At 58.9% G+C, this 22750-nt stretch overlaps 1 protein-coding gene across 1 annotated transcript; it reads right to left on the bottom strand.

The window, feature by feature from the left end:
* Positions 1-7072: 7072 nt before the first annotated feature.
* Positions 7073-10684, bottom strand: PIM1 (Pim-1 proto-oncogene, serine/threonine kinase). Its single transcript, XM_064399107.1, has 6 exons — positions 10471-10684; positions 10273-10379; positions 10133-10183; positions 9444-9810; positions 8684-8860; positions 7073-8449 (listed from the first exon to the last, which is right to left on the bottom strand). The coding sequence occupies exons 1-6, from the start codon at positions 10550-10552 to the stop codon at positions 8298-8300; spliced, it is 936 nt and encodes a 311-aa protein (XP_064255177.1). The 5' UTR covers positions 10553-10684; the 3' UTR covers positions 7073-8297.
* Between the last annotated feature and the right edge of the window lie 12066 nt (positions 10685-22750).

The following is a 22750-nucleotide window of genomic DNA, read 5'->3' as shown; positions in this document are numbered from 1 at the left end:
TTTTAGGTTATGATGTAATGTTAAAATAGAAACTATGCTGTGTAAGATACACTGAGATAGCAGCCACAGGACACCTAAATCTTTCAGAGAAAAAGAATTTATTGCCCCATTATCAGAAGAAAGTAACTTTTTCCCACCTTGCTCAGCCCTGAAGATGCTGTCAGGATTCAGGGGAAGAAGCTGACACTGACCAGACAGAATCCTTTGTCTGAATAGAATCATCATGTGTGAAGTGTGTGAATATGCAACAGGCTGGTGCTTTTAAGAGTTAATCCTCTGTTAACATGGGTCCTTTTTTGGGCTTATTTTGCCCAGAAAGAGGTACCTGGACTGTCTGTAACTCTTTGTTTTTTATTGTCTAGTTCTGTCCTAAATCCTAATTTTCCAAACTTTTATTACTCTAATTATATTACCATTTTTCTGACCATTTCATTACTATTAAACTTTAAAAATGTTAAAACCAAGTGGTTGGCGTTTTTCGCAGGAGGAGAGCAGGATGGCAGCAGCACGTCCTGCAGCCCCCAGGGCAGATGAGGGCCCTGAGGAGCTCCCTGGGAGCTGCTGCCTCCCCCAGCCCTGGCACCCACCGAGAGAGAAGAGCTGGCCCTGGGTGGTGTCCTTGTCCTGTCCTGGTCCTGTCCTTGTCCTGTCCTGGTCCTGTCCTCGTCCTGTCGTCGTCCTGTCCTGGTCCTGTCCTGGTCCTGTCCTCGTCCCCACACACCATGCTGTGGTGTTGTCACAGCAGACCCCGGCTGGGTAACAATTAGCACAGACTCCAGGTATTGCAGAAGGCTGATTAACCATCTGTATATTTTATAGACAGTTGTGATACAGCTGGACCTAACTGCTCCCCCAGTCCAAGCACCATCAGCACTGATTGATTCAGAAACCACCCTTTGGTAAACAAATTCTACAGGTGCAGCAAGTGAAGATGAGAATTGTTTCTCCTTCTTTGATCTCTCACAGCCTTCCCCAGGACCAGGCCTGGCACAGTTGTGTGTTTCTGTGGCCAGAGAGCTGCTCTCACATTTTAGAGCAGGGCACCCAGGGGCCTGCTGGTGGCTGAGTGGCCGTGGTGGCTGTGTGTTGGTTTTCCCAGCTTTTATAGAGATGAGGTAACTGAGAGGTGTTTGTTTTAAAAGATTTCATTCCATTATCAGTCTCGATGGAGGGTGAGACATAAGAGATGTAAAACTCAATGCCATTCCATGAGAAGCCAGCCCATTTTCTGGTTACAATTCCTTATAAATGTTTTTCAGCCTGTTAGCTTTTGCCACACAATGCTGCTATTACTTCTAACACAAATCACCTATATTTTTACCCCACGTTGTCTTGTTGCAATGCATCTTTTATAGTTTTTTATTGTCTAAAATATCTATTTTTGCAAAGCCGTATTTTGAAACTCGTTGGAACTTGTTTCTGGTTCAATCTCTCTCTCTCAGCAATGTCATCTCTATTCCATGGCCTTCCTAAGTCAGCACACCGTCTCAGTGTTTGCATACAGATTTGTGAGCTTTCTAAGTTTTACAGGACTACGTTTCTAAGTTCTAGGTTTTGAGGATTCTTTACAAGTCCATTTCTCACAGCAGTGGAAGTGGATCTGCTCTGGAGGGCTGTACCCCACGTTCCTGTGGGACACAGGAGCTCCAGACCCTGGCCTGGCACCCCTGGGGCACCTGGCAGGACCTGCTGCCTTCTCTGCTGCCTTCTCTGCTGCCCCTGGGCCATGGTCACAAACCCTGGGGTGAACTGGAGCTGGAAAAGGGCAATGCAACCCTAGGGAAGGCCTGGCCTTTATATGCCAGAGAAAAACCCACCCACGAGTGGGGAAAACCCCGTGTTTATCCTCCCCTTCACTGCCCAAAAACCCCAATCATGAGTGAGGGCAGACCAGGCGAGAGGAGCAGCCCGAGCCCTTTGTGCCTGCAAACAAAACCAGCCAGAGCCCAGGTTCTGGAGCCCCTCTGCTGCCCCTTCAAAGGTGTTTTTGTCACACTGGCTCCAGCTCCAGCCCCAGCAGAGCCTCTGGAGGTGACAGAGGCTGTCAGCAGGGCCAGGAGCTCCTGTTTCACAGCATCCCTCTCTTGCCAAACAGCAGCCTGGCAGTGGATGAGGAATTAATCCCATCGCCCCCAGCCAAGGGGGAACCTCCAGAGCATGGTGGCCTCACTTGGGGTCTGGAGGGATGTGCCACAGCTGCATTCAACCACGGAATTATTTAGGCTGGAAATGACCTCTGAGATCACCCAGTCCAACCTTTGTTCCCCACCTTGAAAACTAGACCAGAGCACTGGGTCCAGTCCTTTCTTGAACACAAAGTTCACCTTTGTGAACTTAGGGCCACTAAGCCCTAGGGAAGAAGAAGCCTTTCAGGACACGGGAGGGCTGGAAGCACTTTAAAAAGGGAAGAAATATTCAAAATGAGGGGATTTTCTGCAAACTTCGGGAGGCTGGGACTGACAGCAGAGGGCGGCAGGGGCTCGCCGCGGTGTCTCGGCACCTGCCGGCTGTCCCCGAGCTTTGTGTCCTTTCCCTCTCCATCACCCGCTCCGGGGTACGGGGAGATATTTCAGGGGGCAGAGCGAGCCCTGGCTCTCTGACAACGAGCCCAGCATCTCCAGCAGCTTTCGATTCTGAACGAGAATGAAACTCGAGACAGAAGAATCGGTTCCTTTTCCCATCCCGAAGCTGAAGCGGAGAAAGGAAACTTCAGAGCTGGCAAAAACAGCACATCTGGGGGTAGCCAGCTGCGGGCAGAGCAGCGCCCTGCTGGCCGGAGGGGCTGTGTTGCACTAGCCGAGTTTCCAGGAAGGAGCTGGGTGGAGACGCCGCTCCTTGCAGGCGGAGTTCAAAACCCCTGGCACATTTATCACACATTACACATCCAACAATGTTATCGCAAATCCCCTCATCCCGTAACAAACTCTGGGAAATGGGTCCCATCCCCCGCGGGGGCTGAGCAGGGACAGTCTGTCCATCTGTCCCAGAGTCACTTTTAGCGTCTGGGAATCGCTGCAGGGCTCCTCTGGGTCCTGCTGTCCCCTCCCTGCGGCCAGGCTGGGCTGGCTTTGCCGTTCCTCCCCAGCTTGAGGGCTCCATGCTTCCTGGAGTTTCCCCTCCTGCTTTTCCGTAGCAATTCACACATCTTCTCCTGCTCCGCGCATTTATTGGCTTTATCGAGGTTTTGTTTGGAAACACCCTGCTAGAGCAACAGAGGAGTGACCCCTCCGCCCTGGCGAGGGTGGGGGGCTCATTGTCTGCTCTGCCCACATCCTGCTCGCTCCCCAGAGGTGAGGAGACCCACCCCGAGGGTGAAATCCCAGTCCTTGGCACTCACGGTTGCACCTTGATTGTGCCAGGGTTGATTAACGAGGGCAGCAGCCAAACTGGGCCGAATGGAGCCAAGTCTGTGTGCTTTGGGGGGGATGTACACACACCTGGGCATGTGTGTGCACCCCTGAGAGTGTGGGCAGCCTGCAGGGAGCAATCTGCTCCCCGGATAGCCTGGCACTGAGCCTGGTGCTGCCAGGGCACATCCCTGCTGCACGCCTGGCAGGGCATGGCCAGAGTCCCTTGGGGCTGCTGCTGAGGGCCCCAGCCCTGCCTGCCCATTTCAGGGAGGGAGATGGAGAATTTTGGGTGACCCGAAGTGACATTTTGCCGCTTCTGTTTCTCTCACAGCTTTCTCAGCAGGTGAGATCTCAATCCCGACACCCGCTCGCCCCTCGTATTCACACACGTGCCTCTGTGGTATTTGAGGGCCACTGAAGTGGCTGTTGCAGTTTGTAACAGGAGATGTTGTTTCATTTTTGGGGTTGCTTAACCCCCTCCTAACTGTAATAAACCCAGTGAGTAAGGACACAAAAATATTACCCTGGAGGTAGGGGACCAAAAGCTTGGAAAGGGATGAAAGAAACACTCCCATTACAGCTTTCAAAATATGTTTCTCTAGCTGAAGCTGCTAAATTTGACTCAACTTTACACGCTGGAAAGGTTTTGCGGTCGGTTTGGGTTTTTTTATGGTGAATAAGTGTTTTTTCCTCTTTAAAACCCCCACCAACTCGCAAGCTGAGTGATGCAGTTTCGATGTGTCACGGAGGCAGGGTTAGTGCAGCTCTGCTCTGGGAAGAGTCACTGTAAACTCCAAAACATGAGACTCTGGTCTTGAGTGGGGCTCCAGGTGCCTGAAAGCAGCACCTGGCCCCCCTCGCTGTCCCAGCAGAGTGGGGGTGTCACAGGAGGCCTGGGAAGGGACAAGTTTCACCCTGGTTTCACACTGAGAGGGGGCAGGGCTTTGGTCTGAGCTCCTGCAGGATTCAATCCCCTGCCCAGGGGACGTGGGGACACCGGGGGATTAAAGCTGGGAGCTCCTGCCACAAATCTCAGCCTGAGGAAAGAGGGCAGGGGAAAGCAGGTGAGCCCAGGCTCCACCACAAAAGATCTCCAGCGAGTTGGGTCACTGTGCCTCAGTTTCCCCACATGGAGATGATGCTATTGCCACACAGGCCGCTGGCAAAGCGCTCAGAGACTGATTTCCACAAGGGCTCATTCCCGGGGAGCTGGAGCCCTGGGACACGGTTTGCTGATAATTCACCCCGACCCAAGACCTCAGGCAGGAGTCGAAAATAGCTGCTGTGACTCACTGTGCCAAGAAGGCCAAAGGGTTTGAGACAGTGCCTTGGGGACACCTGGATGTTTTCCTTAGGACAGGGAGGTGGTGAGGTGCCACCTCTGAGTTTCTGGCTCTTCAGGTCGCTGTGGTGAGCCCGGGCCCTGCTCCCCAGGTGATTTTCTCCTTGGTGCTCATCTGCCTTTCCCCAGCCGTGGCAGAAGCTTGGCTGTTGCTCGTCTCCCATTCACATTTATGTGTGAGACATAAATGTCTCTTTTGCTGCAGCTCCAGGCTCCCCTGGCTGGTCCTTCCTGCATCTCCAAGCACCTCAGCTGGGGAGGGATGTCTGCAGAAAGGCACAGTTGTGATGAGTGCTGGCCTTTTGAAAGACTTCAGTCATCCATGGGATTCCAGTGCTCCCAGAACTGGAGTTCCACCAGCCTGAAATCTCCTCCTGGTCCTGCTTCATTGTTTTTTTCCAGTTTCTGCATTGTGGGTGCTTTGCCTGCTGACACAGGGGAGCAAGAAAAATTGGTAAAAGGGAGGTGGGAGAGCAGTGCTTCCTCTGAGTCACCTTCCAATGGATAACTCCTGTGTTTTCATCCTCTCCTGTCATATCTGATGTCCCCAAAGTGCAGGAAATATCCCCTCAGTGAGGAAAAGTGAGGGGTGAAAAGGGCTCTTCTTTCCCCCAGGCCCTGAGTGCAATGGTGGTGGGCACCCTGGAGGGGAGAGCAGGCAACTGATGCTGTAACTGCCCATCTTAGGTCTCCCATCACGTCTGCCATGATCCTTTCCCTGTGGCAGAGACCTGGGACATGAATCTGGTGGCTCTTATCCTCATGAAGGTGCTACTGCTCAGGAAGGCTGGTGCTCAGGGAACCAAACACGCGCTGATCCTTTTCCAGAGAGGCTTGGGACACAAATCTGGTGGCACTTAGACTTGTGCATGTGTTGCTGCTCAGCACTGCTGCTGCACTGGGGATCAAACGCACACCATCCAACACCCAGCCCTCGGACAGGGGCACCTTGGGGACACTCTGGCTCTTGCAACGAGAGCCTGGGGGTGACAAAATCACCAGCCACAGGCGGAAGCCAAGGGACTATCAGCAGCCAGCTCCACATGGGACCTGCTCAGTTTTCTAAGAAACACCGCAACAGTCGCGAGCGCTTACGGGAAGGGCGAGGCCGCGATAGTGCTCTGCTGCTGCCGGGGGGCACGGGGGGCACACGGGGGGCTCAGGGTGGCAGAAGGTGTGGTGGGGATGTTTGTGTTCGTGTAAGAGCAGCTTCCTGGATGGTCTTGAGGGGAAAAGAGAGAGAGGAGGGTAGATCTAAACCACATCTCAAAATAGGCCTAAGCTTTGATGGCGTTTGGAGCTGTGCTTCCTGCTTCGAGCAGCCCCAAGGAGATGAAAGATGCAGCTGAGTGAAATAGGAAAAAAAAATAAAAAGAAAAAAGCAAAACAAACAAACCAACTTAACACTCTCTTCACCGAGGCAGAGACACAGACATGGTAGCAGGTCACTCCACGAGGCTGGGATGTGGCTCCAGGACCCCCCTCCCCTCTTAGCAGGTTCATGGGTTGGAAAGCAGGACAGGAGAGCTGGGGGTGGGCTGGGGAAGGGACTGCTCAGGGGACATGGGGATATTAAGGAAAAAGCTCTGGAGCAAGCCAAGGAAAGGAGAGTCCTGTTGTGTCAGGTCTGGCCTGGGGACTTGCAAAGTCACCTACAGAAAGGGAAAGCTGTCCCTTCCCTGGAGCTGACACAGCCCTGTGCACGCAGCAGCTGCTGCAGGTCACGCAGAAACAGGGCTCCAAAATTCAACACATGTAAACTAATTAAAAAAAAAAAAAAAACCCAAACCAAGATAAGAAAACACACAAACAAACATCCCCGAAGTGCCGCAGAGCTGGAAATGGGGTTTGACAGTTTGGAGGGTAAAAAAACTCGACCGCTGCTGACTGATAGCGACCGACTTCTCGTAATCCGCAGATCAGCTTCCTCTGCTCCTCTGCGTTGGCCGGGCTGGAGGTGGGGACAGCCCGCTGGCAGCTTCCTGCACCCACCACCCCCAGCACGCCACACCAACGGAGCCGGAGCAACAGGATCTGCCTTACCAAAATTGAATTTGGCTGACAACATCCGGCGTTTCGTAAGGGCGCTTTGATGTTTGTTTACTCGCCAGCTCCAGCACATGCTCCGCACCAGCCTGCGGATGAATGGGAGCGAAAAGGGCTCAGCACCTCTTTGATCTCTCCCAGGAGAGCTGCCAGCTCTGGAAACACCCCGTGGAGGGATGGATCCAACTGTCCTCGTGGTGCTTTTGACTGGCTGGTCCCAGTTTGGGCTGGGGTGGGATCTTTGGAGTCAAATGTGGCTGGTGTGGTCACTGGTACCCCACAACTCACAGCATATCCTCCATCCCACCCCGCAACAAAGGATGTTTCCATCACAGCAAGTGTTTTGTTTTTATTTAAAACCGCATAAAAAAAATAAGATTTCTCAACTCCCCTGTACAATATTAACTATTAACAAAACCCGCCGGCTACACACTTGGTTACAGGTACAGACTGGACAGTGCAGACAGCCCAGGCCAGCCCCCCCTCCCCAGCCCAAAAAACAAGACACCCGTGGAAAAAACCCAAATTCACCTGCAAACTGAGATCTGCACGTGGCAAGGAAAGAACAGCACCCAGAACTATGTACACAGACAGCTGGGGAGAAGCAACCACCCCACACCTCCACCAGACATCCAATGGAAACACAACGGGCCCGGGGATGGACACAGGACAGAAACAGAGGGAAGACCCAAATGGAAAACCAGGGGATCAGCAGCTGTAGAAGCAAGGCATGGGCTGGAAACCCACAGGAATTATAAATAAATAAATAAGTTATCCTAGCGGCTAGAACTCTTCCTTTAAAAAACAAACGAACAACAAATTTATGAAAATAAATTAAAAACAAAAACTGGAAATGAGAAAAAAAAGGCAAAATGTTATCACTATTCACAACTGTACATCAAGCTTTGCTCCTGTAGAACTATGTACACATTTACAGCTGTTGGTTTGCATTGTTTGTGCATTCGTGAGGGCACAGAGAAGCAAAGAACCCCAGAAAACCCGTGTGGGATGGAGGCACAGGAGGCGAGGCAAAACCCACTTGGTTCCCAAGCATCTTCTGACCCATTTCCTTTTTGAAAAGGGGAAAAGGAACTATAGGCCAGGCGAGTCTCAGAAAAGCAGCACTGTAGGAAAAGTCAAGTGTTTCCTCCAGCACAGCTCAGATCAAACAGAAGGCACACGAGCATGGGGACAGTGAGAAGGGACAGTGAGAAGGGACAGCCACAGGCTCTGCCCTCCCCACGATTTCCCCCCATTGAAACTTTTCTTGCAGTCATCCAATTCTGCAGGTCAAGATGACACTTGAGAGCCTCCAAAACCAGTCCAAAAAAAATTACTGGTAAAATCTCAGAAGAGACAAGGTCATTCAGATGGAGTCCAGGACAGCTGGCTGGGAGGGTGGCTACCAGAACTTGGAAGAGCAGGTCCCCAGCCCAGCTCCAGGGCAAGATGTGCACATTCCCATCTGAGAACAGCTGAGGATCCCTGCTCAGTGTTACAGTCAAGATGAAAAAGTCTGGTTTTCTTTGCTTCTTATGACCAGGAGCTGCATGGAGCTGTTACTTGTCAGGCTCCTGGATCAAACTGTGCAGGTGGATCTCAGCTGGTTCCAGGTGAATGTCCTGCAGCCAAGAGTGGTTGAAAATGTCTTCCAAGGATGGCCTGTCCGAGGGGCGCATGGACAAACACCACTTGATGAGGTGTTGGCACTCTGAGGAGAGAAAGCAGCAAGCAGTGGTCAGTCAGAGCAGGCTCCTGTCCACCCTGTGCCACTGTCTGCAGGGCAGAGCCTGTCCCCAGCCTCCCCATCCACCCTCTGCTTGGGAGGAGAGCAGGATGGCAACACATGTGCCACCTCCTGCAGCCCCCCAGGGCAGTGGAGGCCCTGCAGAGCCCCCTGGGAGAGCTGCTGAGAACATCTGAGGATCCAGAGCTGGGCACCCACCGAGAGAGATGCGCCGTCGGAAGAAGAGCTGGCCCCGGATGATGTCCTCGTCCTGCTCGAAGGGGACGTCCCCACACACCATGTTGTAGAGCAGGACGCCCAGAGACCAGATGGTGGCTGAGTGGCCGTGGTAGCGGTGGAAGCGGATCCACTCCGGGGGACTGTACACCCGCGTTCCTGCGGGACACAGCAGCCCGTCAGCCCCGGCCACAGCATCCCCGGGCGTCGGCGGCACCCGGCGTGACCCGCCCGCCTTCCCGCCAGCACGTGACTCTTGTTTACAAACTTTGGGTTGTAAAAGGAGAGCGCCGGTGCCAGAAGAGGGCAGCAGGGCCCGGGGAAGGCCCGGCCGTTACAGGCGAGGAAAAAACCCACCTACGGGTGGGGGAAAAACCACGCCTTTCCACCCCCCCGCGATGGGAAAAAAAAATTAAAATTATAAACCAAGGCAAACAAGGGGAGAGGAGCAGCCCCAGCCCTTCCGCACCTGCAAACCAAACCGGCCGGTGCTCGGGTTTTGCAAACCCCCCTCTGCTCCCCCCTCCCCAGGGTGTTTTTGTCACGCTGGCTTCCCCGCCCCAGCCCGAGCCAGGCCGGGTGACGGAGGCTGTCAGCAGGGCCGGGAGCCGGCTCCCGTTTCACAACATCCTCCCCGTGCCAAACAGCAACTTGGCAGCGGCTGCAGAATTCAGGCCGTGCCCCCCGCCACGGGGAAACCTCCGGAGCCCGGCCCCGGGAGCGCACCCGGCCGCAGGCTCACCGTCAAACTGCGTGTAGAGCGTGTCCTTGAGGAAGGTGCCGGAGCCGAAATCGATGAGCTTGAGCTCGCCCGTGGCCAGGTCGAGCAGGATGTTCTCGTCCTTGATGTCGCGGTGCAGGACGCCGCAGTTGTTGCAGTGCCGCACGGCCTCCAGCACCTGGCGGAACAGCCCCCGCGCCATCTCCTCCGGCAGGAACCCCCGCTCCGTGATGAAGTCAAAGAGGTCCTGCGACGACTCCGGACGCTCCATCACCACCACGAAGCTGTCCGGGAGCTCGAACCAGTCCAGGAGCTGGATGACGCCGTGGAAGCCAGAGCCCACCTTGTTCAGGAGCACGATCTCCAGAGGCACACGGCTGCCGCTGGGCTGCGGGGGGACCACGCTGCCATCAGCGGGGTTGAGCCACCCTCGTCCCCGGCAAGCTCCGGTGTTCCCTTGCCCGCACCCACCGGTGCTGAGCATCCCCGCGTCCAGGGGATGCTCCGGTGTCTCCCTGCCCTCTCCCACCGCTCGTGGACATCCCGGTGTCCCGCTGCCCGCCCCCATCGGCGCCAGGCATTCCCCGGCCCGGGATGCCCCGCGTCCCCCGGTGACCCCACACCCGCTCCCCCCGCGCCGTCCCGCTTTCCACCCTCCGCGTCTCCGCTCATCCCCGCCCGCCACGCCTCGGCTTCCCCCGCTCACTCACCAGCTCGCCCCACTGCGAGATGCGGTCCCGGGCCACGCGTTTAATCGCCACCTGCGAGCCAAGGGGAACGGCGGCATGAGCCGGGCGCCCGCCCCGCCGAGCCCCCTCCCGCTCCGCCCGCCGCCGGCCCCGCCACTTACCGGGGCGCCGTCCGAGAGGCGGATCCCCGAGTACACGCTGCCGAAGCCGCCGCTCCCCAGCAGCGGGCCCACCCGGTACAGCTGCTCCAGCGGCTCCTTCTCCTTCCCTGTGGACGAGACCCGCCCGTCAGCGCTCCGCCCGCTGCCCCGGCCGGCCCCGAGCCGGGACGGGCACCCCCCACGCCGGGCGCCCCTGACCTGGCTGTAGCTTGGCGGGGTGCAGCTCGCCGGCGGTGCCGGAGCGGAGATGCGCCAGCGAGGTGATTTTGGAGAGCAGCATGCCGGCGGCGGGCCGGGCCGGGCTGTGAGGGCGGCGGGCCGGGCTGTGAGGGCGGCGGGCCGGGCCGGGCCGGGCCGGGCAGGGCGGTGAGGGCGGCGGGCCGGGCTGTGAGGGCGGCGGGCCGGGCCGGGCCGGGCCGGGCAGGGCTGTGAGGGCGGCGGGAGCGGGCGGGCGCTGCGGCCGCTCCGCGCGAGGCCCGGCCGCGTGTGGCGCGCGGCCCCTGCCGGCCCCGCCAGCCGCAGGGGCCGGGGGCGGGGCCGCCCGCCCCGAGAGGCGGGGCCGCGCCTCGGAGCCACGCCCCTCCCCGGCGCCCCGCGGCCAATGGGGGAGCGGGCGCGGCGGCGGCGGGCGCGCGCGGTCACGGGGCCCCGCCCCCGCGGGCGCGGCCACGCCCCCCGCGTTTTCCCGGGAAGCGGCGCTTCCCGCGCCCCGCGCCCCGCGCTTGCCTCATCGCGCCGCCTGAACTTTTCCCCTTTCCAGTAAAAGTGGCCCTTCCAGCTGGGCACTCTTGACTAATATCGCTGTTTTTTAGGTTTTTTACACGCCCGCCCCGGTCGTCTTTTTTCCGCAGAAGTCGCTGGCTGAGATGGCTCCCCGAGTTCCAGAGATAAGATAAATAATTTACTGGATGGAGAGCTCTGATTACTCACTCTATTAGCATTTGGAGCAAAGAGCTCCAGCCGCTGGGAGCTGAGTTATTCCAGACAAAGCCCATCTGGGCTCCTGCTCCTCGGCAAGACCGAGGAGTTCCTGGCATCCCACACATACTTGTGGCATGAATTGCTTGAAATCGAATGGGGTTTACTGGAAATGCTGCTGAGATCCTATCCCCTCTAGTGTGAAAAAAAGGGATTAAATACAACCAAGATGCACCCCCCAAAGTGGGGTTTGGAGCTGGGGCCCAGCCCTTGCAGTGGCCGGGAAGGACTCACACCACAGCTGCCGCTTTTAGATTTACCCAGAATGTGACACATCCTCTTTCACGGGCTGCGCCAACCAAAAACTGGAAAATCTACCTTCCGTTTTACCCAGAAAGTGACATTTTTATTTAGGGAAAAGTGTGGAAAATCTGACGCAGCACTTCCATTCCTCTTTGTCTAAAATATATAATTGTTTTTTTAAAAAAATTAATATATTGTTGTTGCAATTCGAGGTGATGCAAGGCAGAGGGGCAGGCAGCGCCTTTCTCCTGCCTTATTCCCACCCAGACGCCTGGGCATATTTGGGACAACTGGTTCTGCCAGTCGCCGCTCCGCCGTGGGATGAGGTGACTTAGCATTTGGCCCCGAACTCATTATCAAATTCTTTGCCAGGATGATGAAAGGCACCGAAGGGGCTGCCCTGCAAACCTGTTGACAAACAGAGCCGGCCCGGAGCTGCTGGGCTGTCCCGGGGGCTGCCTGTCCCTGACTCCTGGGAGAAGCAGCTCTGCCCGAACCTGCTCATTGGCGTCGGAGGGAGCAGCGTGCCTCGCAGCCGGGATGAGCTGGGGCCGGAGTCATCCTCGTGTGGAAACCTGCCCGGCTGCTCCTTTGGCCGCCACTGAGTCAGCGGCCGGCTCTTCCTGCTGCCAGCAGGGCTGGGTCCCCTTGGATGGGGAAACCCCTCCTGGCACTGGGGAGCTCAGGTTTGGGTCTCCTTGGATGGGGAAACCCCTCCTGGCATTGGGAGCTCAGGGTTGGGTCTCCTTGGATCAGGAAGCCCCTCCTGGCACTGGGGAGCTCAGGACAGGATCCTCTTGGATGGGGAAACCCCTCCTGGCACTGGGGAGCTCACTGCTCCATGTCCTGGCCATGTGGAGCTGGGGGCACCTACCCTTCCCAGCCTATCCATCTCTTTGCAGATTAACCCAGCCAGATGCACTCCTGTTCCCAAAATGACCCCAAAGCAGGGCTAGGAGTCACCTTTTCCCCCCCAGCCCATTCCACATACTCACCTTTCCCCTGCCAGCCCGGGCGAGGCCGTGGGGATGTGTCAGACATTCAAAATAAATTAAATAAACCCCATCCTGTTGCTCTCACCCACTTTGCCCTCATCCCTGGGGATCACTTCTCTCCCAGCCCTCTTCCCCTGGCATGAAATCCGCCGAGGATGGTGGGTGCAGGAGAGCAGCCACACTGCCCTGGCAGGGATGTCCCGTGGTCCTGTCCCCTGCCCATCCTGCAGCAGCCCCAGCTCTCGCCGTGAGCTCTCGGCGAGCAGTTTGCAGCCCGGAGGAGACTCCTCAGGGCTTGCAAGGAGGAAAAACCCAACCAGGGCCGTGCCCGGGGAGAAACGGGACCCTGGGGTGGCACATGGGGCTGATGGCAGGTCTGGGGGAGAGGAGCTCCCAGCAGACATCAAAAGATCAGTTCCGAGCCCTGCAAACAATCCCGGCAGCTTTCAGGCTCTTCAGCGGCATTCCAGTCTAACCGGGGCTGCCTTGCATGATAATCAGGCTTAATTACTGCTTTATCGCTTGATTGCTGTGCTGGGCCCTTGGAGCCGCAGTGTTGCTTTCGCAGTTTACTTTTTGTGTTTCCTCCCCCTCGCCTTCCCCGCCAGCACAATTAGCAAATCGGTGAAAACGGGGAGGGCCGGGGCGATACCCAGCGGGGAGACAGAGGCTCCCCAGGAGCTCCTGGGGCGAGGGGTTATAATTCAGGCTGGCACTGATGTCCTGGAAAAAAACAGCAAGGTCAGTGCCCCCGGGCAGCCCCGGCCGGCAGGATGCGGGGCCGGGGCGCCGTGACACCCCGGGGCTGTGCCTCTGCACCGGCGGCTCTGAGGCACTGCCTGGCCTTGGCTGGCTCTGCTCGGGCTGCCCCAGCTCGGGGGAACACGCTGGCCAGGGCGCGGGGTGAGGCAGAGAAAATAAAAAATATATATTATATAATTTTTATATATGACACCTGAAAAATGGAATTGAGGAATTTTAGACATGCTAGTCATGGAGGTGCCCACGGAGCAGGGGCACCACGGCCTTTGCCCACCTTGGCTTGTGGGGAGTGGGAGCCCGGAGAGGGAGGAGGAGATGAGGGATTGAAGAGAAAAGTGAGGATGCTCGGACCCACCCGCAGTGAGCAATCCCTGCTGGCATTGTGTGTGCCACCGCTGGGACACCCCGTGTGCCACTGCTGGGACACCCTGTGTGTCACCAGCTGGGACACCCCGTGTGTCACCCACTGCTCCGAGCCACCCCACACTGTGTGTGCCACCGCTGGGACACTCTGTGTGTCACCAGCTGCTCCATCCCACCCTACACTGTGTGTGCCACCTCTGGGACACCCTGTATGTCACTGCTGGGACACCCCGTGTGTCACCAGCTGCTCCATCCCACCCTACACTGTGTGTGTCACTGCTGGGACACCCCGTGTGTCACCAGCTGCTCCATCCCACCCTACACTGTGTGTGCCACCTCTGGGACACCCTGTATGTCACTGCTGGGACACCCCGTGTGTCACCAGCTGCTCCGAGCCACCCCACACTGTGTGTGCCACCTCTGGGACACCCTGTGTGTCACCAGCTGCTCCATCCCACCCCACACTGTGTGTGCCACCTCTGGGACACCCCGTGTGTCACCCACTGCTCCAAGCCACCCCACAGCCGCAGTAAGGTGCTCTGGGGTCTCAGATTTGAAGTGCAGTGAGATGTGTGCACGTTCCTGGTGTGTGAGGGACATCCCTGCAGGGTGAGGCCGAGCCCGGGGTGCACGGTGTCCCCCAGACAGGGGAGGCTCCCAGGGTCCCGTGGGTTTGGATCACGGGTGCTGGGAGGCAGCGAGGCACAGGGCACTGCCTGGGCGCTGCTTTTCCTCCTCATCCTCATCCTCAGGGTCCCCCCAGACCCGGCGGGGATCACAAGGCAGCGGTGACAGCTTGGGGACCACACGGCACATCCTGGGGCTGGAATCACCCGAGCACAGGCAGGAGAAAGGTCCTGGCTGGACCTTTCGTGCTGCAGCTCCCCAAAACCCCCCTCAGGCAGCACCCAGTCCCAGGATTTGGGTGCCAATTCCCACCAGGTGATGGGACCTGAGAGGGGGCAGGAGGTGCTGAGACCCATCCTGTTCCCCGGCAGGAGCAGCCACGGGGATTTCTGCTTAATAATTTTAATTTTTTTTCTTTTTTTTTCCTCTTTTTTTTTTTTGTATGTTGGCTTTTTCGCGGGCTTTTTGGGGCGAGGTGTGCGGGGAGGCGGCAGCATGGCTAATCTGCTTTGTGAATAGAGCCTCACGGGGGGCGGCGGAGGGGATCGGGGAGGTGGAAGGAGCCGCATATTTGGGATTCCTTCAACTGGGTGGGCTCCTTCTCCCCAGACTCTCAGGATGTGGGAAATGGAAGATGAAAGGAGCTGCATTTCCAGCCTCTCGGGTTACAATGTCTAAAGCAGAAAAGGGTGGTTGGGGAAAGAAAGAGAGGAAAAAAAAAAAAAAGAGAAAAAAAAAAAGAAAAAGGAGAGGGGGGAGTGCGATGCTACAGGGAAACCTGGGTTGGGAAATGGCCCGGGTAGGTTGGGGCAGGGAAGGGGGCGGCTGGGGCCGAGCCGCTCGTGTTTCACATCACGTCAGGGCTGAGGAATTTCCTCTGCTCTGGGGGTGCCTCGCAGAGAAAAAGGGGGAGGCTTTAAGGTTAGCTGGGGATGAATAATAGCCAAGAGAGGGATTAGAAGTGTTACCCAGGGGCTGCTGTTTACAAGCAAACCCTCCTGCCGAGAGCAACAGGGCAAAGTGGGATGCACGGGGTGATGGTGGGGTGATGGATGTGCCACCCACATCCCACATCCCTTCCCTGAGAGCACAGCGGGGGATCCCCCAGCCCCTGAGAGACTTTGTCCCCAGCACCAGCAGGGTCCCAGCAGCCTGTCCCCTGCACACGTGGCGTGTCCTGGGCTGCCCAGCCTGGCTTCCCCTCCTGTCCCCCAGGAGGGTTCCCACCCTTCTGTCACCCTGAGCTGCAGACACCCGGATCATCCCTGTGCACAGGCAGCAGAGTCCAGGAGAGGATTTGTGTCACCCCCTGGAGAAGGAGCAGGGATATAAAGAGAGGGGAGGGGGCACAGACACAGCCTGGGGGCAGTGCCCGGGCGTGGGGCTTGTTCCCTGCTGGGTGATGGGAGCACACCCTGGGCAGCTCCTGGCACCATCCCACCACTCCTGAGCTGGGGCCCAGGTTTTGTCCCAAAACACTTCATTTTCATTTCCCCTTCATTGTTATCCCGGGTGATGCAAGGCCGAGGTGGGGAGGAGTAAAGGGAATCACATTTCTCCTGTGTTATTCCATATCATCCTGGCACAGCTGGGGAGGGATTGTCACAGGGTGGAACTGCAGCCTCCAAGCTGGGCCCAGGAAAACTCTAGGATCCAAGCTGGCTGCCCACCCTGGGGTAATGGCAGAGACACTGGAATGTGCTGTGGGCAGCTGGGCTCCACTTCCAGGGGATGTTGTCCCTGATTTAGCCCAGGGAAACTGAGGCATAGGGGGGCCAAGAAGCCCCTGTGAGGCTGGAGTGGGGAAATGAGCTTATTCCACCCCATCAAGGGGATGAAAGAGCAAGGGGAAGCCGTGGCTGGAATCAGCTGAGTGCTCTTTGGAGCAGGCTGAGCTGGTGCAGCCGCACTGGTGAGACCCCTGACCGTGCCTGGGGACTTGGACCTGGCCCGGTGACAGCACCAGGGACTGGCACCACTTGGGGGACACAAAATACATCCGTGCCCGAGGCTCGGGCCGAGTGCAGCCCCACCTGCCCCGCTTAACAGGTTTCTTCCTGCAGAGCATTTGCACAAGAAAAGCGCCTTTGAATGGCTGTGGAACAAGTGTCGGTGGCTAACTGCGGACAGGAGGGGGCTGAGCTCTCCTCTTCCCCCCCACCCTGCAAAACCCTGCCGTTCCCAGGTACATTCCTGGCATTGCTCCGTCCTGGAGTGCAGGGAGGGCCCTGACCCCCTGAGCATGGGAAAAATGCCTGTCTGCGTGCGGGAAAGGAGGAGCAAACAGTGCGGGGTGAGGAGGTCAGCGGGGAAATCCCTTTCATCTGCCCCCGACACGCGGCCGGGAGCGCGGGGGCTGCGCAGGGCCGGGTGCGGGGTCCGAGCTGCAGGAGGCTGCATCGGGGTGGGTGCTCTGGGGATGGGCTGGGCTGGCCAGGGACCCCCGGCATGGGCTGTGCCGTTTGTCCCCTTGTGCAGCTCAGCCGTCACCGGGCCCTGCTGCAATCCAGGGCGAGGGGGCAGAGGGGCACCCCGCACCCCAATGCCCGTGGCACACAGGTACCAACTCTCAGCTCAGCCCAGCTGGTGACAGGGAGGTTCCTGGGTGCCGTCACTGTCCCAGTGTCACTCCAGAGTGCAGAGGGACTCGGACTGGTGCTGTCCCGTCCTGGAGAGATCCCAGTGGGAACCCATCCCCATCTGCAGGAGACCTGGCACTGCTGCAAAGGCTGGGCCTGGCTCTGCACGGGGCTGCTGCAGCAGGAACAAATCTCCTGGCACGAGCACAATAAAAGGCAGATCTTGCCCTCCCAGTTTGGCAAAATCCTCCTGAGTGGAGGAGAAGGGAGAACCCCTGAGGAGCCCGGGGCCACCCCGTCCTCTGCCGCAGACCCGCTGCATTCCGTCCCTCCTCTCTATCTCTGTATCCCACCTGGACAATTGTAAACCTCTCCCTGCGGTTTGAACTCTGCCATCTCCCTCCCGGCAGCTCCCCCACCGCGGGCCACCGTCGTCATCGCTGTCACCTGCCCTTGTTGGCCAAAGGAGGAGCCGCGGCGCAGCCCAGCCCCGTGCGTGCCGAGCCGGATCCAGCCCGGCTTCCAGGAATCGCGGCCGTGCCTGACAGCTGGTGCCTTGGGTGGCATCCGCTTGTCCCGGTGTGCTCGGCTCCCCAGCCACCCTTTTCCTACAGCACCCCCTGCTCTGTGGGACTCACCTCTCCCCGGGGGTTCCCGCCGCCTTTCCCCAGCGTGGGATGAGGGCTTCTCCTGCCTGCACGAAGCAGATGGTAAAACACAGGCTAACAAGATCAGAGATTAATCTGCACTTTGCTTCCAAATCGCATAATCATGTAATTATTCCCAGTATCGGGGAGGAGCAGGCTCCAGGCTCCTGCTTCTCCTGGGCCGCTCTGCATGGCAGGAAGGTGTCAGGAGTGGGATCCTGCCTTGCTGCTGCTGCTGCAGGGCTGTGTTACTGCAGTGGGACTGCCCAGTGTCCTGCTGGTTTATGGCCTCCAGCTCTGTCCAGTGCGAGGCGTTGGGAGAGGCCCAGGCGGGTGGGAGCAGCTCCCCATCACACCCCCCATCCCCGTCCAGCCTTGCTCTGGGGTTATCCACCTCGTGCTGGGGCAGCCCTGCAGGAAACACATCCCAGAGCACCTTTCCACAGGAGCAAACCCAGCCAGTGACTCCCAGGTCCTACCAGTAAGGCTCCCTGGGGTGGAACTGGGCTGCTGCTGCTGTGATGCTGCTCTGTGCCCTGCACAGGAGTCAGGTGCCACCAGCACCATCCACTGCTGCCCAGCACCATCTCTGGCTTTTGTGGGAGGCGAAACGGGGGAAAATCCTGCATTTAGGGCAGCACGTGTGGCCATTGGCTCTGAATTCCTGGGTGGCCGTGGCAGGGCCCCGTTATCAGCAGGCCTGGGCTGTTTGCTGGAAAAGGGCGGCAGCGGGGCCGGGTGACCCCACACTTCCTTCCTTTCCTGGAAGCCGCTGGCTGCGGCGTGACGCCCGCGCTCTGATAACCAGCTGCTTTCACAACCAACGCGGGCACAGCGCTGGGGCTGGGCTCATCCCTGCCCTGCCGCCATCCTTCCCGCCCAGCTTCCATGCCCTGCCTTCCCTGACTCAGTTTCCCCCCTTTCCAAGGTGGGAACAGAGCCTTGAGTACTGCAAGAGTGAGGGTGTGGGGGTGTTCCACTGCAGGGTGTAACGAGAGACATTGGGCCTCAGACTCACTGTCCATCCATCCAATCCATCCCTCCATCATCCATCCATCCATCCATCCATCCACCCATCCGTCCATCCATCCATCCATCCATCCATCCATCCATCCATCCATCCATCATCCATCCAGCCATCCGTCCATCCATCATCCATCCGTTTGTTCATCTATCCATCATCCACCCATCCGTCCATCCATCCATCCATCCATCCATCCATCCATCCATCCATCATCCATCCATCCATCCATCCATCCATCCATCCATCCATCCATCCATCATCCATCCATCCATCCATCCATCATCCATCCATCCGTCCATCCATCCGTCCATCCATCATCCATCCATCCATCCATCCATCCATCCATCCATCCATCATCCATCCATCCATCATCCATCCATCCATCCATCCATCCATCCATCCATCCATCCATCATCCATCCATCCATCCATCCATCCATCATCCATCCATCCATCCATCCATCCACCCATCCGTCCATCCATCCATCCGTCCATCCAGGTGGCGGGGGCTGTGTTGGAGGTTCCCTTTGCAGCCCTTGGACTGGGGGGGTGAGGAGAACTGGGGGCTCCTTCACTGCCTTGGGAGCACCCAGGGAAGGGCTCATGGGCTGAACCACGGAGCTGCTCCTGTGGCCGAGCACTCTCTGGTCCCCCTGTTCCCTGGGGGTGCAGGATGGGACAGGGCTGGGCTGGGGGCTTCTTGGTCCCCCTGTGCCCAGGGCAGAGCAGCCGGTGGCTCCTGTGTGCAGCGAGGGGCTGAGAGGTCGCAGCTGCCTGTGAAGGGGAGGGCAGGCAGGGTCCTGCCTCAGTCACTGTCCCCTCCCTGCGTGGTGGCAGGTCCCTGCACGCCACAGAGCCACCGCTGCGGGTCAGGGAGGGACAGGCTGAGGGGGAAACTGAGGCACTGGTGGGAATGCCATGACTTGCCTGAACCCTTCTGGAAAGGGACCCAGCAGCCCTGCTTGTCCCCTGGACACTGCTGGTTTGCAGCTCTGCGGGCTGCGTGGGGCCAGGCTGGTGCTGGCAGGGTTTGGCTGTGGGCTTGGAAACCTGGCAGGGGCTGCTGCCCAAATCCTCCCAAACCCCATTGGGATCCACTCTGCACTTCCCTGTGCAGGGGCAAAGCATCACCATCAGGGTTTGGGGTTCCAGGGTCCTCCCTGCGAGCCTGGCACGGCCGAGCTGGGCCCCTTGGCCCGTCCAAGGAGGAAGTTTGCAGGGTGGATTCCAGCAGACAGGTAAACAGCAGCCAGATGGGACCCAGATACCAGCCCAGAGCCACCCTCCAAGCTGGGTTTGCACAGCCCCGCTGTGTATTTGCTCTAGGGAGGGCTTTTCCCTGTGCTGGACGTCAGCAGCGCTGCCAGGACGTCACCCCAGCAGCGCTGCCGGGCTCCCCGCTCATGCTCCTGGCCAGGTGCCTGATCCGGGGCGCTGCTGTGGCCCTGGGGCTGGGAGGCTGCACTGCCCAAAGTGCCACCGAGCCCCGCCTCACCCCCACAGCCAGCTGCCAGCAGATGGCCAGGGCTCCTCTGACACGGCCAAAAGGGCTGTGGGTTTCAGGTGCCCAGCAGAGCTGGGCTGGGGCTGCAGGAGTGAGGTGCCCCTCACTGGACCCCTTTGGAGCAGGGCAGGGTGAGGGGTGCTGCTGACTCGCCCGGCTCAGGCAGCAGAGGTGGCTGGCAGGGGATGCCAGGCATGCCCCGGCACATGTGCTGGGGCACCTCACACCCAGCCCTGGTCTGCAGTGCCACCGGGCAGCTCCCGGCCCCGGCTGTGAGATCCTGTCCTGGCTCATCCAGCTTGCTCAGCTCACCCTTCTGCTGCCACACCCAGCCTTCCCTGCTCCCGGGGGAAACTGAGGCACGGGGATGGCAGGATGGATGCAGGGACATGCAGTGAAGCCTGAGGGAAGGTCACCGAGCATCACCCACCCATGGGAGCGCAGCACCCTCCATCCCGGGTGCTGCAGAGTCACCCAGAGCCCCGGGGCTGCATCACTCCCAGCCAGAGGACGCTGCCAGGCCGTTTTCCTCCCAGGTCTCCATCACTCCCCATCCCTGGCGGCCCGAGGTGGGCAGCTCAGGGGGCAGTGCCCACCGCAGCACCACGGCATGTGTGATGTGATGAATAATGCAGAGCCCAGCCCGGAGGGCTCCTCGCTGCCGCAGCACCCGCGGGAGGCTGCTGGCTTTGCCGGCCGGGGCACGGAGGGGAAATGCCGGGTCAGGACCCCGTCAGCGCGTGTTTACTGTGTCAGGAGAAGCCGTAAATTCACTTGGTGTAATTGAAAGCCGGTGCTGTGGGTTTGGCTTAATCCACCCTCCTCCTCCTCCTCCTCCATTAGATAACGTCTCGCTGAAACCACTTTGCAAGCTCACGGCATTCCTGCGTGCTGAGCACCGGGCGGGCCGCGGCCACCGCGGGGCTCACGTGCCTCGGGGCCACTTGGCTGCTGCCACCTCCTGTCCCCAGCAGCCATCCTGCCCCGGCCCCGGCCGCGGGGAACTGACCCACTCGTGACGTGAACAAGGGCGGCAGCAGAGCAGGATGGCTGAGGGTGGTGAAAGATGCAGAAAGGGATGCAGAAAGATGGAGAGTTCTGCTGGGGAAGCACCCTGAGGGAAGCCAGGAGGGGATTCAGAGGGCTGAAGTTGAAAAGATAAAGGGGAATTCTTTGGGTGGGGGGAAATGCAAGCGGTAGATGGGCTGGGATGTTCCCAAAAGGAGCTGCTGGGGAGAAGCAGTGGGAATTCTCTGTCTCTGTGCACCAGAGGGGACAGCACTGCTTCTCCTCACCTCAGCGAAGGGAAACTGAGTCACGGAGCTGGGCAGTGCTCGGAGTCGGGGCTGCAGCAGGGCTGTTTGTGGGGAGCCCGTTCCTCCTCGGGGTTCTGCAGAAGCGGCAGAGAAGGAAGCACCCAGGCCACAGAGGGGTCAGACACTGCTGTGAGCTCTGTCCCTTGTCCCCTGTCCCCATCCTCCCGCGGGGACCCCGCTGCCTCCCCCCGGCCCCCCGGAACCCCGGCATCTGGCAGAGGGGGGAATTTGCTTTGCCAGCGGAGTTCAGGCGGAGGCCAGGGGCGGCCGGAGCTGTCGGGGTGTCCTGCGGCCGCCGCTGACCTGCCAGGAATGCTGTGAGTCACCGGGAAAGCATCCCCGCGCCGCCAGCCCCTCCGCGCCGCTCCCGGGACACCCCTGCACCCCCGGGCCGTGCCCACCCGGGCTGAGCCCACCCCGGCCCCCGGCTCAGCCCGGCACACCGGCAGGGACGGGCCGGGAGCGATCCCAGCTCCGGGACGGCCAGACATGAACTCAGCTCCTCCGAGAGGTGACGTGATGCTGGAGGTCACCCGGGGCCGGGACACGGTCCAGCCCCGCGCCCAGGCCACCCGGGGGGGACGGGGAGATTCCGTGCCCCGGTCCTCCCCCCGAGGTGCTTTACACGTTATCAGCTCACCGCAGGTTCGTGAGGAGGAGAGAAAGGCTTTCCCCACCGGCGCCTTATCAAGGCGCTGAGCCTCGGACGCTGCATTGTTTCTGGTCACGTTGCAAAATTAAAGAGGCAAACGGCATTTTTTGGGGAGGAATTGCAGATTCCTGGAAGATTATCTGAGCATGGCACCTGCCCCTGGTGTGGGGCAGTGGGAGGTGGCATGGGGCCAGCAGTGGGAATCCCAGGAGGGGACAAATCCCAGAGCATCCATCCCTCTGCAGGTGAACGCCCAGAGCCTGCCCAGCTGTGCCCTCACAGCTGGATACATCCTAACGGGGAGGAACGTTCTGTCTTTTCAGAGAAAACTCTGGGCTTCTCCTGGGCACTGGGGGCATACTGGGAGGGTACTGGGAGGTTACTGGGCACTGGGGGCATACTGGAGGATACTGGGCACTGGGGAGATACTGGGAGGGTACTGGGCACTGGGGGGATACTGGGAGGATACTGGGAGGATACTGGGCACTGGGAGGATACTGGGAGGATACTGGGAGGGTACTGGGCACTGGGAGGATACTGGGAGGATACTGGGAGGGTACTGGCTGCAGTGGGAGCTGCAATGCTGAGCAAGGCACCAGCACTGGCTGCTGCTTTTTCTTCCCTGCAGTAAAACACAGCGGGTTATTGAAGGGAATATTGAAGGGAGTGTGACAGAAGGAACCTGGTGCCACCTCCTGCCTGTCCCCAGCACTAGGGCAGGACACCCGGAGGTGGTGGAAGGGATCAGCTGGGGGCAGAAGGACGGTGGTCTCCAGGGAAGGCTGTGGT

Source organism: Passer domesticus, chromosome 25, assembly GCF_036417665.1.
Source record: "Passer domesticus isolate bPasDom1 chromosome 25, bPasDom1.hap1, whole genome shotgun sequence".
Taxonomy (NCBI): domain Eukaryota; kingdom Metazoa; phylum Chordata; class Aves; order Passeriformes; family Passeridae; genus Passer; species Passer domesticus.
Note: the sequence above shows the minus strand (reverse complement) of the source record. Positions and strands in the feature narration are given on the sequence as shown.